General features: G+C 47.2%; 1 protein-coding gene across 1 annotated transcript in view; it reads right to left on the bottom strand.

Moving 5' to 3' along the window:
* The window catches only part of DZIP1 (DAZ interacting zinc finger protein 1), a 38,077-nt gene that overhangs the window by 13,931 nt on the left and 4,984 nt on the right, over positions 1–19,162 (bottom strand). Inside the window, exons 3-8 of the mRNA XM_069970676.1 lie at positions 13,223–13,295; positions 6,202–6,326; positions 2,681–2,848; positions 1,162–1,305; positions 1,012–1,074; positions 147–287 (exon numbers count right to left, since the gene is read on the bottom strand). Coding sequence (XP_069826777.1) covers positions 147–287; positions 1,012–1,074; positions 1,162–1,305; positions 2,681–2,848; positions 6,202–6,326; positions 13,223–13,295 — 714 coding nt within the window. The remainder of the gene's footprint in view (positions 1–146; positions 288–1,011; positions 1,075–1,161; positions 1,306–2,680; positions 2,849–6,201; positions 6,327–13,222; positions 13,296–19,162) is intronic.

The following is a 19,162-nucleotide window of genomic DNA, read 5'->3' on the forward strand; positions in this document are numbered from 1 at the left end:
TAGAAGGCAACGTATATTTCCGTGAACAGTAGGGCCATTGTTGCCCTACTTTTACGAAAATATACTGTGTGTGAACATAGCCTAACACAGTGAGGAGGATACTGATCCTGAGGGTATATGTAGTTCTGGGTGGACCACTTACATACCTGCTCCTTTTGGCATTTAATTAATTCATTTTGCTCCTGGAGTCTTTGACTAAGTTCATCAAGTCGTTTCTTGTAGAAATCATTGGAAGTCTTCTGATCTTCATTCAGTGATAATGTTAGCTTCTCAATTTTAGATAAGAGCTGAAAAATCAGCAGGTGACAGGAATTAATTTTTATTTAATTACTATTTATTTCTTGAGGCTGCATTCCCACGTTCCGTGATCCTGACGGATCACGGACGTGGAATGCATGTACCGGAGTCCCCCCGCGCCCGGACAGCATCTGTAATTAGATGCTGGGAGCGGGGGAGACTGTATCCATAAGCGGTTACTACAGCGCGGCACTTATGGATACAGTCTCCCCTGCTCCCAGCATCTAATTACAGATGCTGTCCGGGCGCGGGGGGACTCCGGTACATGCATTCCACGTCGGATCACGGAACGTGGGAATGTAGCCATACACTCATTTTTTTGTCAGATGATAGGAAATGTTTCCATAGACCGGAACCTCCATATGAGTGAAGCCAAGCATTGCATTGAAAAATATGAAAAACTAACAGCCAATAAGCAGATCCTAATACTGAGGTGTGTCCTTATCAGGGCATATTGATAACAGGTTATCTGTTTGGTCATGGATATACAATATATATATATATATATATATATCCATGTCTACCCATTCTGAAGGTAAAAGCAAATTATGCTTCCCAGCAAAATGCAGACACAATGAGGCTATTTCTGTCTACTAGATTAAAATGAAACAGGTTATTGTTTAACTGTGCATTTTGTTTCAGCAATCTTTATAGTGTTATAAAATACTGCTGACGTGAAATTAAAAGATGACACAAGATGAACTGTAGATATACCTGGCTCTTCTCCTTGTCATGCTCCTGATGAAGTACATTTATGCGTGTTCCCCACTTTTCTTCCTTCAGGGCACAAAATAATAAATATAAAAATTTTAATAATGAAAATAACTGTAGAACACATAGCTAAAATAAAGATTGTAACTATACCTGGATTTCAAGGAGTTTCTTTACACTCTGAATGTCATGTGGATATGCAGATTTACTCTCTTCTGTGTCACTCAGTGGGCTCTCCTGGAGAGTGCCAAGGCCAGATCTCCTGTACAGACCTTCTTTTTTAATTTCATGAAGCTCCTGAAATCCACATTACCAAATTGTGTATCACTTTATTGTTTTCTGACAGGTCTATTCAGTGAACAGCGGCTGTACAAAATAACCTGTGCTCACAGTGTAAAGTATGTCTCCCAGCCGTACTTTACATTGTGCTCTATGGCAGATTTCAGCGTGGGCGCACCCGAATGTGCCCGCATTACAATTAAAATCAAGTGATTTTCATCTGGCTAATAATGCAGTATCGACCAGGTGAACATTTCAGACGGCCATTAGTTGACCTGGAGGGGTCAAACAACGTCCGATATACATACAGCATGTGAACATGGCCTTATACTGTAAATCATGAGACTGTGTATCTACAGACTGCATGATGTATGGCTAACTTGTCCAGCTGCTAAGAACCTGATTTAGATGTCTCTAATTACCTTGCAGAGTTAAGCTGGTTTCACATTGCGTTTATGAAGAGCTATACATCAGCAACCTGTCAAAAGGGTATGCTGATATATACCGCTGCATTCTGACATCAGGTCCACTGACTAATGGACCTAACACAGACAACTAATGATAATGTTTAGTCTATTTCCAGCACACATACGGTTACATCGCAGGACTCCAAAGCCCAGATAACCAAGTTTTTGAGTCCTGCAAAATAGCATATATATGTACAGAGTTGACTTGGTTCGGTTGTAGAAAACTCAAGTGGCCCATTGCCAGCACACTATTGTATACTTTTTTCACAGGTTGCAGACATATACCGTGTTTCCCCGAAAATAAACAGTGAAAAAAGACAGTGCTGTATATAAATTTTTGTTCCCAAAGAGGCGATATGTCTTATTTTCAGGGGGTGTCTTATTTTGCGCCACACAAGCACATTAAGGGAGAGGGGCGAGCGGCACAGGAGGGAGACGGAAGGGTAAGTGGCACGGGAGGGAGACAGAGGAGTGAGTGGCACAGGAGGGAGACGGAGGAGTGAGCGGCACGGGAGGGAGACAGAGAGGTGAGCGGCACAGGTGGGAGACAGAGGGTTGAGCGGCACAGGAGGGAGACGGAGGGGTGAGCGGCACAGGAGGGAGACAGAGGGGTGAGCGGCACAGGAGGGACAGGAGTGGTTAGCGGCACGGGAGGGAGAGGAGTGAGTGGCACAGGACAATCACAGAGAGGGAGGGGGTGAGCGGCGACAGGAAGTGGTGGAAGGCCTTACTTTTGGGGTGGGGGTGCCTTACTTTGGGCTACTTGGTAGATTAGTTGGGGTATCTTATTTAAGGATGCCTTATTTTTGGGGAAACACGGTACCTCCTTCGTACTGATGAAACACAATGTGAATTCAGGTCTATTTGGGGGGTAAATGGAATCTATAATGCCTTTGTATAAAATGAAATCAGAAATGAACACTTACATTTTCTAAACAGGTGTTCTTGGATGTCACTTCTTTGAGCTCTTTCATAAACGTCTCTGTCACTTTGCTCAATTTATCCTCAAATTTTTCTCTCTCTTCTTTTTTCCAATCATCAAACTTTTTTGAAACGTCCTGTTCAATTGTTTTCCTAAGTTCATTTTCTTGTATCTATCAGAATCAGATTTATGCAGATATTAAAATACAGCTTAAAAAAATTAAACTACATTTGTAATCTGATCATTATAGGGCTATGTTCACACGCTGTATAAACAACGGTCATTCTGCGTAAACAGACGTTGTTAAACACTACCTACGGCTGGAATTAATGAACATGATCAATAATTCCAGCCACAGGTAGTGCTAAACAATAGTTGTTTTCGCAAAATGGCCGTTGTTTATACAAAGTGTGAACATAGCCTTAGGGTAGGGCTGGGCGATATGGGCAAAAAATAAAATCTCAATTTTTTTAAATTTTTTGACGATTCTCGATTTAAATCTCGATTTTTTTCCTTTTTTGCCAAATAAACAGAACATTTTCTCCCTGCAGCATCAGATACTATTTTAATATTTTAGACAACAACTGTATTGATTTCCAGTGTAACAGAGGCCCCATATAGTATAGGAAATCATGTTTGTGCCTCCATCTACGTAGGGTGTAGTAGTGGAGGTATAGTGGATAGGGGGTGTAGGAGTGGAGGTATAGTGGATAGGGGGTGTAGGAGTGGAGGTATAGTGGATAGGGGGTGTAGGAGTGGAGGTATAGTGGATAGGGGGTGTAGGAGTGGAGGTATAGTGGATAGGGGGTGTAGGAGTGGAGGTATAGTGGATAAGGGGTGTAGTAGTAAAGGTATAGATGAGGGGTGACTGGGGTAAAACTGAAGGGGACTGGGGTGACACTGGGGGACACTAAAGGGGACTGGGGTGACACTAAAGGGGACTGGGGTGACACTAAAGGGGACTGGGGTGACACTAAAGGGGACTGGAGGGACAATGGGGGACACTAAAGGGGACTGGGGGGACACTAAAGGGGACTGGGGTGACACTAAAGGGGACTGGGGTGACACTAAAGGGGACTGGGGTGACACTAAAGGGGACTGGAGGGACAATGGGGGACTGGAGGGACAATGGGGGACACTAAAGGGGACTGGGGGGACACTGGGGGACACTAAAGGGGACTGGGGGGGACACTAAAGGGGACTGGGGTGACACTAAAGGGGACTGGGGTGACACTAAAGGGGACTGGGGTGACACTAAAGGGGACTGGAGGGACACTGGGGGACACTAAAGGGGACTGGGGTGACACTAAAGGGGACTGGGGTGACACTAAAGGGGACTGGGGTGACACTGGGGGACTGGGGGGGACACTGAAGGGGACTGGGGGGGACACTGAGGGGACTGGGGGGGACACTGAAGGGGACTGGGGGGGGACACTGAAGGGGACTGGGGGGGGACACTGAAGGGGACTGGGGGGGGGACACTGAGGGAACAATGAGGGGATTGGGGGACACTGAGGGGACTGGGGGGTGACTGGTGCAGCTGGAGGTGATTGGAGCAGGAGGGCACATACATCTCCTCCTCCTCTCACCTCCACACACACGCTCCCCTCCCGGCCAGACATGGAGGTCCCGGGTCTGTGGAGGAGGAGGCCGCAGGGACTACAGTAGGTGGTGATCGCATAGCTGCGGGTCACGGAGCTATACAGCGGAAACGGGGGTCTGCACCGAGCCCCCCGATCCCGCTGTATAGCTCCAGGACGAGCAGCGCCGCGATCACCACCTACTGTAGTCCCTGCGGCCTCCTCCTCCACAGACCCGGGACCTCCATATCTGGCTGGGAGGGGACTGGGACGCTCAGTGGAAGGGGGCGGGGGCAGGTCAGCGGCGGCGCTGTCAGTGGCTGGAGGCCGCCGGCACTGCACCGCCCCTCTCCAGCCTGGCCACCCAGCATCTTCTCCCCGCTCACCCACACCGCCCCTCTACGGCTCTCCCGCCGGCCTGCACCGCAACCCCCCATCTCTCAGCTCCTCCCCGGCACCGCAGCCCGAAATGATTTTTTGTGAAAATCGAATTTACGATTTTCACAAAAAATCTAATCGATTTCAACGTTCTGGACGATTAATCGAATTAATTTGATTAATCGCCCAGCCCTACCTTAGGGTGGATTACATGTGGTAGATTTTTATTTTACATGAACATTACGATACAGATTTGTTGCAGGCCTGCTGATGATTCACCCTCTTCAATTCCAAAGGTGAAACCTTTGTGTCAAACCTACATACATATCCACACCAAGTCTATGGCAAGTCTGAATTTAAGTTCATGGATCCACTAACTTAGAGCTGAATCCCCTTTATTTTTATCAGATAACAAAATGCAAAGTATCAGATAACAAAAATGCAGACTATTCTCTTGGAGAACTAATCACACATCTTCCGTGTAGGTAGGCTTGCCCAGATCTTTCTGTCCCTTCATGCAATCTTAAACAACAATGCGATATGGGAGCCATATCATCACCTCCAGGACTCCTTGTTCTTTTCTATGCTGAATAGTTCTTAAGGGTACAAACCCACTTGGCGGGTCTGCAGCGAGTCTCCATGCTGCGTTTTTGCAGCGAGACTCGCTGCAGATCCCGGCCCTATGCTTTTAATGGCAGACAAACACGCAGCAGGGATGTACATCCCTGCTGCGAGTTTGTCTGCAGCCCACCCCATTAACCCCCCCGGCCGCCGGAGCTGATACTTCACCTGATCCCGGCTCCGGCGGTTCCCGATGTCTTCAGCAAGCCGGAGCGGGGACCAGGTGAAGTATATGCTCCAGCCAGCCGCCCGCAGCCCCGGCCGCCCGATCGCCCCGGCCGCCCGATCGCCCCCCCGCAGCCCCGGCCGCCCGATCGCCCCCCCGCAGCACCGATCGCACGCCCCCCCGCAGCACCGATCGCACGCCCCCCCCGATCGAGCGGCCGGGGCTGCAGGGGGGCGTGTAAGCGATCGGTGCTGCGGGGGGGCGTGCGATCGTTGCTGCGGTGGGGCGTGCGATCGTTGCTGCGGGGGGGCGATCGGGCGGCCGGGGCTGCGGCCGGCTGGCTGGAGCATATACTTCACCTGGTCCCCGCTCCGGCTTGCTGAAGACATCGGGAACCGCCGGAGCCGGGATCAGGTGAAGTATCAGCTCCGGTGGCCGGGGGGTTAATGGGGTGGGCTGCAGACAAACTCGCAGCAGGGATGTACATCCCTGCTGCGTGTTTGTCTGCCATTAAAAGCATAGGGCCTGGATCTGCAGCGAGTCTCGCTGCAAAAACGCAGCATGGAGACTCGCTGCAGACCCGCCAAGTGGGTTTGTAACCTAAAGGGGTTTTCTGGCCAAAATTGACTCCCTCACTGATCGTCATGGCTACACGATGGAGTGAATAGAGACAAACTGCTTCCAGCCCCTTTCACTGTGCAGTGTGGGCAACAATCAGCTGATCAGTGGGATCACAAAGTGTCAGCATGAATGTCTTGAAACTGGCCTAAGACATCTTACCTGTGAAAGTTTCTCTAAGTGAGCTGCTTGTTCCACCTCCAGTTGGCTTTTGGTGAGCCGTAATTCCTCTTTCAGACAGTTTATCTCATGCTGCAGTTTACCACTTGAATGGATGTTTGGCTTTGCTATATGAAGAGAAGACAATATTAATTTACCTCTAGTACTGTAAGTGACAACACCTATAGTGGAGATCTCTAAGGAGAACTGCCACTTATGAATACTGTATCCTCCACCAAGCACCTAGGACATTCATCTGTCACTCATCTCTCTTGACCTCCCCATACACAGGAACGTTCGGTATGGATGGACATTCCTGCATTCTCTACGGGAAGGGGAGGGTTAAACCGCAGCCAGACTGCTCTAACTGCGGCTTATCTATCTGAGAACAAATTGATTTTCAAAAGAAATTAAATAATTAAATAAATAAATAAATGTATGAGATCCTGTGCAGAGGACGAGGCATAAATGTAGTGTCCTCCTCTTCTTACTTTTTTGTGCTGCAGCATGAGTAATTAATCTCTGTATCACTTACATGCTGCAGCACATAAACGGTTAAACAGCACATTTTTTTTTTCTTCGGCTCCTGCTTTGATGATGTCAGGACGGGACAGGTAGAGACAAAATACGACAGTGAGCCCTAGGTCTGAACCCGCCCACTGTCCCTACCTACTTGCCTCAATCGGCCCTAGGCAGCCGCAGACAACCACGAAGATGTTCCCTATACTGAGTACGTGAGACACAGAACAATACAGACGGACAAACACAATAAAGGAAAGTCAGAAAAGCCAAGTCAAAACCAAACGGGGAATGCGGTACAAAATCAGCAAACATCGGATAGTCAAATGGTCAGGCGGGAGGTTGGATAACAAGTCGAGCAAGGCAGAGGGATTAGGAACGGGGAACGCATAAATAGACAGAGGAGCTGGGATCAAGGGATTAAACCTAAATAGCCAGCGCTGAGATATTGCCTCAGCTTTGTTTTATGCTGACCAAGAGCCCCGTCCCCATTGGACCGGCGCTCTGGTCTTCCAGGTTGCAGACAGGCAGAGAAACCCATCAATCACACAGACAACACAGCTGCATAATCAAGTCCAGAAGCTTCTCAGCTTAACTCCTACATTGCCGGAAGCTGAGAACCTCTGACCTCTGTTCTCAGGCTGCCCACTCCCAGGTCCCGTTCACAGCCACCTGTGATCTCCTAGCTGCAACATCACTTATGGTGCATTTACACAGACAGATTTATCTAACAGATCTTGGAAGCCAAAGCCAGGAATGGACTATAAAGAGGGAAAGGTCATAAAGGAAAGACTGAGATTTCTCCTCTTTTCAAATCCATTCCTGGCTTTGGCTTAAAAAATCTGTCAGATAAATTTCTCTGTGTAAACGCACCATTACCTACTGAGTAATTAGCCGCTCAGCCGATAGGTTACTGGGACGGGACACCACCCAAGTCAATGACTAGCCAAGCGGGCAATTGCTGAGCCATGCTCTGACGCTGCAGCTGGGAGCACCAGGTACATGACATACCCGATTTCTGGCTGAAAAATCACAGCCAACGGTCGTCAATGGGACCCAGGAGCAGCATAATGGAAGCAAGAGGAGGGGTAAGTTTACTTGTTTATTATTTTCTCGCACCCGCCTGCCTGCCAGTTTAATTTTGTTGGGACATCCTCTTTAAAATGGCATAAAATATCTATATATGTCTTTAATTTTAAGAGTGATTTGTTTAAGCTTTTTATTAAGTTGGTGTACAAAAAAGAATATAAATCCTCAAGGTCCTAGTATGGGGATACTGACTGATGAGGATTAGGAAATGGTGCTTGTAGCATGTAGCTCAACTGGAGGTTTTTATAGAATGTGTTGCAGGGGTCCTGGAAATCTTAGGATCTGTTTAAAGAGGATGACATAAACATGTCTCACATTAGTACCCCTTTTACTCATGTCAATAGACCTCTCACTAGCCAGCCAACACCCTGCTCTGCACTGAAGAGGGGCAACAACACTGAAACAGCTGTCTGCAGATGGGAAATCTTTGCTTTTGGAGAGATGGTTTGGCTTGGCATAAAAATAAAAAAAAGACTCCTACATAGAGTAGGACATGACTTGAAGGGACATCTCTTTGTTCAAGAGGTGTGAGAGCTATTTTGCATATCCTTTCTTCCCAGAATACTCAGTGGAGCAGCAATGGTCTGTAAGTTTCCACACATATTTACGACGAACTCTCCTTAAGGAGAGTCACTAGCCCTTTGAAACATGTTATAAGGAAGTGAAATCGGCCTAAGGTTACATTCAGACAAGCTAAACATAGCCACATTTCTGTTTCTGTACCAGGTCTTTATACTCACGGTCTGTATTATGACCACACAACAAAGGTGTTTATACTTACAGTCTGTAATATGACCACATGTCCTAAGTCTTCATACTTATGGTCTGGATTACGACCACATGTCCCATGTCTTTATACTCATGGCCTGTAATATGACCACATGTCCTAAGGCCTTATTCACATGTTCAGTAATATTTTCTAGTCCTGAGACCTGCTAAAAATTACGGATTGGACATCCCTAGTACATCCGTATTGCATCTGTATTTCCTTAAATCTGTTTTTACTACTGACTGCTTTATACAAGTTAATAAAGTTGAGTAGGTTAAAAAAAATAGCACTGGTTTGCCCAACCCCTAAAATAAGTCACACGATCGCTTGTCAGACTGTGGTTGCTTAGAAACAGAACCTTGTGACCTATGAGTCATCCGTATTTTTTACAGGAATATGGAAATACGGATGCCAAACATGTTGCAATCCGTAAACAATCTGTAAACAATTGATTTCAATGAGAGGATCCGTAAAAAAATCTGGGTCCGCACAGGGCTTGCACTAGGACATGTCCTTTTTTTTTCGGCATGGATTTTCATCCGTTTCATCTACTGATGTCAATGTCAATATGCACTAACTCGGATACGGAAATACGGATCCATAAATTTTGGGACGTGTGAATAAGGCCTTAGTCTTTATACTCATGGTCTGGATTATGACCACACATCCCATGTCTTTATACTCATGGTCTGGATTACCACCACATGTCCCATGTCTTTATACTCATGGTCTGGATGACGACCACATGTCCCATGTCTATAGACTCATGGTCTGTAATACAGCACACATCCCTGGTCCTAATACTCATGGTCAGGCTAAGGCTTGGGGTCATAATATGAATGCAGAAATGCATCTGTATTATGCTGATCTGAAACTTGGCGACGGCCTTGCAGAGATAAGCTCACTTTTTAGCAATAACATAATTTTTATTTCCCCTCTAGAAATAGGCATAATGCACTGGTGACACAACAGAGACTGACTGGCTAACCATGAAATTTCTGAGTGGAAATGAACGCTTTATTCTTGTAAAAAATAACTCTGCGTCAAATTAACTGATATTCAAAGGTAAGAAGGTTTTTCTCTGGTTCCATTTATCTGCACAGCCAGATCTACCTCTTCCGACATACTTTTCACCTCTTTTGTGCTACCAACTAGTGTACAGGCTTTCAGCCGGGAAATCAGGCTGGCAGACAACTAATGAAATGTTCTGCTTCATCAACAAGGGCATTCATGTCTGATATGAGGAAGAGTGCCAACGGAGCAGAACTCTACAGAGGCTGCCAAACAACTATATTGAGCACTTGAAGAGCATTTCACGTGTCTGATACTGGGCTGTTTGTAGAAATTACACACAAAATACCCAGCACAAGCAGGATGCTTTTATAAGCAAAAACTGTTATATATAACCAAAGGACAAAAATTCTGCTGCTGAGTCACAAGACTTTATAAGTTAGGCCCTCTTCACAAGTCTGTGGCCATTTTTACCATCCGGAAACACTGATCAGGTAGCCTCAGTTTCCTGACCATAAAAACGGAGAAGGCAAACATACTTACCTGCTGCGCTGTGCCACAGTGACTTTCTCCAGCTTCTTCCTCTGTCTTCCGCCTTTGCAAGCACACGAGTGATGTCACTCACAATGCTGGGGGGAGACAGCGTCTCTTGAGGCTGAAGGCATAATTCTGCCTCGGGCCAGAAGAGTGATTGACAGGCTGAGAGCCAATGGTTCCCGACCCTGTAAAACACAGTGCTGCATTTAACTTCATGTGCTCCTCATTAGGATTATGTACAGTTAAAGAGCCAGCGTCAGCACCCTGCCGCACTTGCCCAGGCTGCCAAGCAATGCATCCAGGTTCTATGGGGCATGTGAGCCAAAATTCCGGACAATTATAGGACATGTCCTTTTATTTCCAGGCCTAGTTTCCGGTAAAGACACCGTTCAGGAAAAATCCTGACCAGTGTCCATGCCCAATAAAACCCCATGGGTCAGGAAGTCTATCTGTACTTCCTGATAAGAAACCAGGAGAGATTTTTCTGACATGTGAAGAGGACCAAAGGTAGCAGCATCAGAATGGGAGTGCAGTGTGGATGATCTCTTCACTTGCAGGAAACAGAGGACAATCCTATTTACTTAAAGGGCGAACATTGTCTAGTAGAGATGAGCGCACGTCGAGCATTTGATTAGCGGTGGCTGCTGAACTTGGATAAAGCCCTAAGGCTATGTGGAAAACATAGATATAGTCATTGGCTGTATCCATGTTTTTCAGACAACCTTAGAGCTTTATCCAAGTTCAGCAGCCACCGCTAATCAAATACCGAACGTTCGGGTTCGAATCGACTTGAACTCGAACCCGGTTCGCTCATTTCTATTGTCTAGTTTTCTTTTACTGATCAAAGCCAGGTACTAAAACGTATTCTTTTATATCTGTTTCTTTTTTCTCAAACATGTTCTTTTTTTTTTTTTTTTTTTTTTTTAGTACATTGTTATGGGGGCTGGCATATTGCCTGAGCTGTTTTAAACAGCAGTTAGTGAGCTGTCCTCTTAAGATGAAGGTGAAACATTACTGAGCATACTCTGTGACCTTTAAAGATGTCATTTCACAGGGAGTTGCTAGTGTCGTATACTGGTGCCATCTGTCTACTGGTGTCACCTGTGGCTATAATTGTCGACCAATTCATGTAATAGATACCTATTACAAACAGGCTTAGATTATGGGAGGCAATTGAAGAGGGTTAAAGGAGAACTATTGGTAGGTTTGTGCAAACGAACCTGCTGATATCGCCCTGAAGCTACGTACCTGATGATCGCGCTGCAGTGCTTCTTGTCTCTGTCAGCCCGCTGTTTTTGTTCAATTTGATAAAAGAGGTTGGCCACTTTATAGCACAATTTTTTTGTGTGTAGTATAAGCAAGTGTATTCAAATTACTTACTGACAGCAGCTCCCTGCGTACCTCATAGAGCTAAAATGAGACTCCCCTCCTCCTGACTGTGCTGCCCTGCTTTGCGGTGAATCCGTCCATAACATGGCCGACATGGAGGAGCCCCCCTGTGTCCTCCATAGTCTACATACATACATACAGGCTCAGTGGTGGACACTGGGGGGTGGGGCAATGTCACATGCTCCTCTATACCCTCCCACCCCCATCCACCCTAACCCCCCCACCCCTCCCCAACACCCTCCCCCCAATGTTCCCCCAACTCCACAGACCATAAAACTATATAGAAGGTGCAAGAGTCCATAGGTCACAACAGTACATTTACCGCATGAGTGTTCACGAGCAATAAACCTAACTAGTAGGCCAAACAAGCCCACATGTATCGCATGTCTACTGGCAGGAAATGAAAGTAACACAAAAGTGAAAAAACAGAGCATTCTACCAACTTATGTTCCTTTTAGCTCAACCTATGTGCGAGAACCCGGGGGGGCGAGCTCAGGAGTAGCAATCCACCTTCCCCACAACTTTTCAAATTTCTTAGTAGCTTTTCTCTTTTCGTATGCATACCTTTCTGTACCAATTAGCCAGTTAACCTTAGCTACAAACTCCGACACTGTCGGGGGGGCCTCATCCAGCCAATGCTGTGCGATAAATTTACGCGCCATAAACAAGATGCGCACAACTGCAGTCTGTTCCACCACATTTACGGCCAAGTCATCCACATACCCCAATATATAGACCAGAGGAGATTGCTGCAGTTCCATCGCATAGGCTTTATGTATGGCCGACTTCACCCCTCCCCAGTATCGAAACAGCTTAAGACAACGCCAGAACATATGTAGGAGGTCACCTTCGTGAACGTGACATCGAGGACACATGGGTGTATCCCTGACGTGAATACGGAAAAGGAATTGTGGTGTGCGGTACACTCAGTGTAATAAATATAAGTGCGAGAGACGGTGTTGCTCACCCAGGGATAATTTGGGTGTCATCTCTAGTATCTCCTTCCATTGGCCTTCTTCTATAGGACCAATATCCGCCTCCCGTTTTTCCCTTAACGGGAGTGGGAACCTGTCTAAGTACTTAGAAACAATGTGTCTATAAAGACAGGAAATAAGTCCCTTGGTAGATTCAGAGTCTCCCACAATATTCATGGGCGGCAGACATTGCACCCCCGACCCTAGCAGCTCCCCCTCCGCTTCACATGCATGGCGCAGTTGCAGGTACTCTTAAAATTGCGTATGAGAAAGAAGCTAATAGTTCCTCTTTAAATATTTCTATAATCTATCTTAAAGGTGAGACTGGAAACTGCAAGATTTGAGGATTATTTTATAACATGGATATGAAAATTATTGGAATAAGCATCACCAAAAAAATCTTAACATGAAATTTACATAAAACTTAATTTAAACAACAGGTGATTTTCTGATGACACAGTTCCCCTGCACCGCTTGTGGCTAGAAGCCACCGTACAGGGAGGATAGCACAAAATCAGCAAGGAGGTCCCTCATTCTTAGGACTGGTGGTGGATTCACCAATCATATCCCCAATCATGTCCTCACAATAGACCATCACTATATGAGATAGGAATACCTCTTTATTTGGTTGATAGGGACTTAAAATGCTATGAGGTCTTCATCCAATACAGCAATTTAGTTCACAAAATGCTAATTTTCTGTATAAATGTAAATGCTTTTATGACTCTGTTGTTACCTTCTGGATGTCTTCTTGTCATGTGACTTTGCAGGTAAGAATGATTCATGAATGACTTCTCACAATGCTGGCACTGTAAAAAACAGAAAAATAAAGATTGCACTACCTGTTGTTGTCGTATTATGTGATTAAAATAACGACATTCGTCAGACTGTAAGATGCCCAACGTTTACTGAAGAAAAAATATAAAGAAAAATATGCCAGGCTAATTTCAGACTTCCCTGTTGGGTTCGGGTAGTGCCATCTTTCTTGATGGTCTACGGCAATAGCAGAACAGCTAATACATGCATTCCTGAAAGTAGTAAGTGTTAATGCAAGATTTCCTGGTGGTCAACGTATGTAGTGGGGCTAACATCTGGTGTCTACTGGTATTATGTTACCAAATATTCATATACAGACAGCAGCCTGTATATGAATATTTTACATATGTGGTATAAAGACTTCGAGTCTTGTAGGCCATGCACCGCTCCACTGGAAATATAACAGATGTACAGTAGATGGCTTGCTCTTTGCTACTGTCAGGAACTTACCTTGTCCGGCTCCAGCGGCGTCTTCTTCCAGCTCGGCTCCGGCTGACGGCTCAGGAGCGCGCCGCTGCTCCGCCCGCCGGAGCCGAGTGACGTCACGGAGACCCGACGGCGTCCCTAGCAACCGGGGACGCCGTGGTGTCACGTGATCGTCAGCCGGCCGGCCGGTACGCAGCTGAGGTGTCTTGCACTCAGGCTAAGTGACAGGTCGCCCGGCCACTCAGCCTGCAGTGCACCAGCTGCAGTGAAACTGGACTCAGGAGGCCGGACCAATCAGCCTTTGGGCCGGGCTCCTGGTCCAGTATAAAGTGTCAGTATTGCCAGCAGGTTATGGCTGGCTATTAGTTCTTCTAGTCCCAGCTCCCCTGCTCCTTCCCAGCGTTCCCTGCCCTATATCCCCTTCTGCTTGTCTTCTCGTGTTCTTGATCCTCCGCCTGACCTGTGACTATTCCTTGCTTGCCGATTCTGTACTGCGTTGCCCGTGTGGTTTGACCTGGCTTGTTCACTACTCTTTAGGGTATAAACCCACACACCGTATAAGCAGCGTATTTACTGCTGCGTTACGCAGCAAATACGCAGCAAACACGCAGCAAATACGCAACAAACACGCAGCAAATACGCAGCAGATTAGATCTAAATAACTGAACACAGCATCAAATCTGTACCAACAAATCTGCTGCGTATTTGTTGCGTATCTGCTGTGTATACGGTGTGTGGGTTTGTACCCTTATTGTGTTTTGTCCGTCTGTTCGTGTTTTGTGTTCCACGTATTCAGTACAGGGAACGTCTTCGTGGTTGTCCGCGACCGCCTAGGGTCGACTGAGGCAATTAGGCAGGGACAGTGGGTGGGATTAGATCAGGGCCCACTGTCTGGTTGTGTTTGTCGTTGCTGACAGAATAGCCAGCCTTATACTGCCCATTGCCCCATGGACGACAGGACCGCCATGTCCAATATCGTGGACCAAATGCAGCAACTTAACACCATGGTCCAGGAACTTGCTATGAGAGTCCAGGATCAGGAGACGACATCACGACAGCTCACTGTAACCTCCCCATTACCTCCCGAACCACCCGTCCAGCTCCCTGACAAGTTTTCGGGGGACCGTAGTAAATTCCGTACCTTTCGGGAGGGGTGCAAGTTGTTTTTTAGGTTACGGCCACGCTCCTCAGGAGATGAGACCCAGAGAGTGGGTATTATCATGTCTCTCCTCCAAGGACCCCCGCAAGAATGGGCTTTTTCTCTACCCCCTGACTCTCCTAACCTAAGGACCACCGACCAGTTCTTTTGTTCACTGGGATTGCTGTATGATGACCCGGACTGTGCAGCCAATGCCGAACGTCAGCTAACTGGGTTAAGACAGGGTCGCCGTCCAGTGGAAGAGTACTGCTCTGAGTTCAGGCAGTGGAGCTGTCTCTCCACGTGGAACGACCCAGCCCTCCGGTTTCAGTTTCGGGAGGGTCTTAGTGACCGACTGAAGGACATGCTAGTAGCATACCCCACTCCCGACTCGCTCGAAGAGAGCATGACACTAGCGATCAGAGTTGACCGTAGATTAAGGGATCGACAAAGGGAGAAGGGTACTCCTGACCATCACAAAACCCCTATCTCTCCTGTTCCGTTCTCCAAACCTCCCCTTCCTGTCTCACCCCCTTTCGAGGAGCCGATGCAGGTAGACTCCACCGATGCCAAGGTCCGACGAGCCCATCGCCTGCAGAATAAGCTGTGCTTTTACTGTGGAAAGACAGGACACCAGGTTCGGCAGTGTCCCAACAAGCCGAGGTCTTCGACGGAAAACTTCAACGCCTGAGAGATTATCGAGGGGGTCTCTCAGGCGCTCAGGTATCCTTCAAAAATAAGCTGTTGTTGCCCATTTCCTTGGTGTTGGGAGGTAAATGTATTAGTGGGTATGCCCAGATCGATTCTGGATCCTCAGCAAATTTCATTAACCCCATGTTTTTTTCAGGCTTAGAGGTATGTCCCTTGCTGCTCCAGCGTCCAGTTGGTGTCACTGGAGCAGACTCTGCTCCCTTTTCCCAGGGGGATGTACGGTATAGGACTCCTTCCATGGAGGTTAAAGTAGGGTCTGTCCATGTTGAAAATCTGGATTTTCTTGTTATGCATAATCTGTCGTCTGATGTTATCCTGGGGTTACCCTGGCTGGATGCTCATAACCCGGTCTTTGATTGGTCCAATAGGGAACTTGTGCGGTGGGGGCCTGGGTGTGCATCACATTGTATCGCGGTTTCCCTTGCAGGGTGTTCCCCGGCGGAGGGAGAGATTCCCGAATTCTTGTTGGATTATTCCGATGTATTTGATGAAAAAGCAGTGGACGGGTTGCCACCCCATAGACGGTATGATTGCGCCATTGATTTAGTTCCCGGTTCCAGATACCCCCGAGGTCGAATATTCAATTTGTCCTGCCCTGAAAGAGAAGCCATGCGAGAATACATAAAGGACAGTTTACGCAAAGGCCACATACGTCCTTCTTCTTCTCCCATGGGTGCTGGCTTCTTCTTTGTAGGCAAGAAGGATGGGGGTCTCCGGCCTTGTATCGATTACCGGGAACTAAACAAGATCACTGTTAAAAACTAACACCCCCTACCGTTGATTCCAGACTTGTTTAATCAAATTGTGGGCGCTAAATGGTTTTCCAAGGTTGATTTACGGGGGGCTTATAATTTAATCAGAATCAGGGAAGGTGACGAGTGGAAGACCGCATTCAATACCCCAGAGGGCCATTTCGAATATCTCGTTATGCCCTTTGGGTTGTGCAATGCCCCGGCGGTCTTCCAACACTTTGTTAATGATATCTTCCGTGAGCACCTTGGACGTTTTCTTGTTGTCTACCTTGATGACATTTTGATCCTCTCCTCAGATTGGTCTTCCCACGTAAAGCAGGTCCGCACCGTAATGGAGCTTCTGAGACAAAATAATCTTTACGCCAAGGTGTCAAAGTGCCAATTCGGTATCCAGGAGGTCTCGTTTTTAGGTTATAGCATCACCCCCAATTCTTTTGGTATGGACCCCCTTAAAGTAGCGGCTATTGTAAAATGGGAACGACCTAGTAACCTGAAGGCCTTACAAAGGTTTTTAGGTTTCGCTAATTATTACCGGAAATTTATTAAGGGGTTCTCAGTTATTGCTAAACCCCTCACTGATCTTACTAAGAAAGGGGCGAATCTGGTACACTGGTCCACAGAGGCTATCCAGGCATTTGACGTCCTTCGGCAATGTTTTTCAGAAGCTCCAGTACTGGCCCAGCCCGACTTCGAGCACCCTTTTATTGTTGAGGTGGATCCGAGGTGGGTGTAGGAGCAGTTTTATCCCAGGGAACTGATACTCTTACTCATCTTCGGCCAGTTGCGTACTTCTCGAGGAAGTTCTCCCAAGCGGAACGCAACTACGATATTGGGAATAGAGAATTATTGGCTATTAAGATGGCATTTGATGAGTGGAGGCATTTCTTGGAAGGGGCCAAACATAGAGTCACAGTGTTGACGGATCATAAGAATCTCATTTATCTGGATACCGCCAAACGACTCTCTCCACGTCAGGCCCGATGGGCCCTGTTCTTTACTGGGTTTGACTTTGAGATCACATATCGACCTGGCTCTCGTAATATTAAAGCTGATGCCCTCTCTCGCAGTTTTGATTCTGGGAACATTCCTGAGAAACAGGTCGATACGATCTTGAAACCAGGGGTTGTGGTATCTGTCCTACAACCGGACTTGGTTACTCTTGTTGCTGAATCTCAGGATTTAGCCCCCCATAACACTCCTGACTCCCTCCTATTTGTGCCACCGAACCTTCGCCTCCGGGTCCTGGAGGAAATCCATAGTTCCGTTTTGGCAGGACATCCAGGGATAGCAGGCACTAAATACTTGCTCTCGCGCCATTTCTGGTGGCCAACTTGGGCCCGAGATGTTAAATCATTTGTTGAAGCATGTGAGGTCTGTGCTAGGTCCAAGGTTCCCCGTAGACCACCGGAGGGATTGTTACATCCCTTGCCGGTTCCTGCGAGACCTTGGACACATAGATCAATGGACTTTATTACCGACTTACCAGTATCTAGGGGTAAGACTGTCATCTGGGTAGTGGTGGATCGTTTTTCCAAAATGTGTCACCTTGTTCCACTGAGTAAACTCCCTAGTGCTCGTTTATTGGCCACGTTATTTATTGGTCATATTCTGCGGTTACATGGTGTCCCGGAGAATATTGTTTCCGACAGAGGTGTCCAGTTTGTGGCCAAATTCTGGAGGGAGTTCTGTGGGAAGCTGGGAATCTCTTTGTCCTTCTCGTCGGCTTTCCATCCTCAGACGAATGGACAAACTGAGAGAACCAACCAGTCTTTGGAACAATTCCTGAGATGTTTCATAGCTGATACGCAGGATAAATGGCGAGATTTCATTCCTCTAGCTGAATTTGCTATCAACAACCATGAACAACGTTCTACTAATATGTCACCTTTTTTTTGTAACTATGGTTTCAATCCCAGGTATTCGTCCGTTCACTCTGCAGAGTCTGTCAATCCCTCAGCTGAGACAATCTTTTCTAAACTGTGCACAGTTTGGGCCCAAGCTCATCAGAGCTTGGTTAAAGCCCAAGAGTCCTACCAAAAATTCGCTAACAAAAGACGCATATCTGGCCATCTATATGCAGTGGGTGATAAGGTCTGGCTCTCTACTCGAAATCTTAAATTAAGGGTACAATCGGGAAAACTGGCGCCCAAATACATTGGGCCGTATACTATAGTGGAAATCATTAATCCGGTTACTTTCAGACTTAAATTACCTGCATCTTTTAGAATTCATTCTGTATTTCATAAAGCTCTGTTAAAAAAATATGTGCTGCCGGTGCTTCCATCACCTCCTCCTGCCCCCGTGGTCGTTCAGGGTGAATTGGAGTATGAGGTGGAGAAAATTCTAGATTCCCGTTGGGTACAGGGATCATTACAGTATTTGGTCCACTGGAGGGGCTATGGACCAGAGGAGCGTACATGGGTGGCACTTAGGAACGTGCACGCTCCTCGACTGATCCGACGATACCATACGCAAAACCCGTCTAAGCCCGGTCCAATGGATAAGGGTCCTGAGGCCCCTCATAAGAGGGGGGGTAGTGTCAGGAACTTACCTTGTCCGGCTCCAGCGGCGTCTTCTTCCAGCTCGGCTCCGGCTGACGGCTCAGGAGCGCGCCGCTGCTCCGCCCGCCGGAGCCGAGTGACGTCACGGAGACCCGACAGCGTCCCTAGCAACCGGGGACGCCGTGGTGTCACGTGATCGTCAGCCGGCCGGCCGGTACGCAGCTGAGGTGTCTTGCACTCAGGCTGAGTGACAGGTCGCCCGGCCACTCAGCCTGCAGTGCACCAGCTGCAGTGAAACTGGACTCAGGAGGCCGGACCAATCAGCCTTTGGG

Source organism: Dendropsophus ebraccatus, chromosome 5 (genome assembly GCF_027789765.1).
Source record: "Dendropsophus ebraccatus isolate aDenEbr1 chromosome 5, aDenEbr1.pat, whole genome shotgun sequence".
Classification (NCBI taxonomy): Eukaryota; Metazoa; Chordata; class Amphibia; order Anura; family Hylidae; genus Dendropsophus; species Dendropsophus ebraccatus.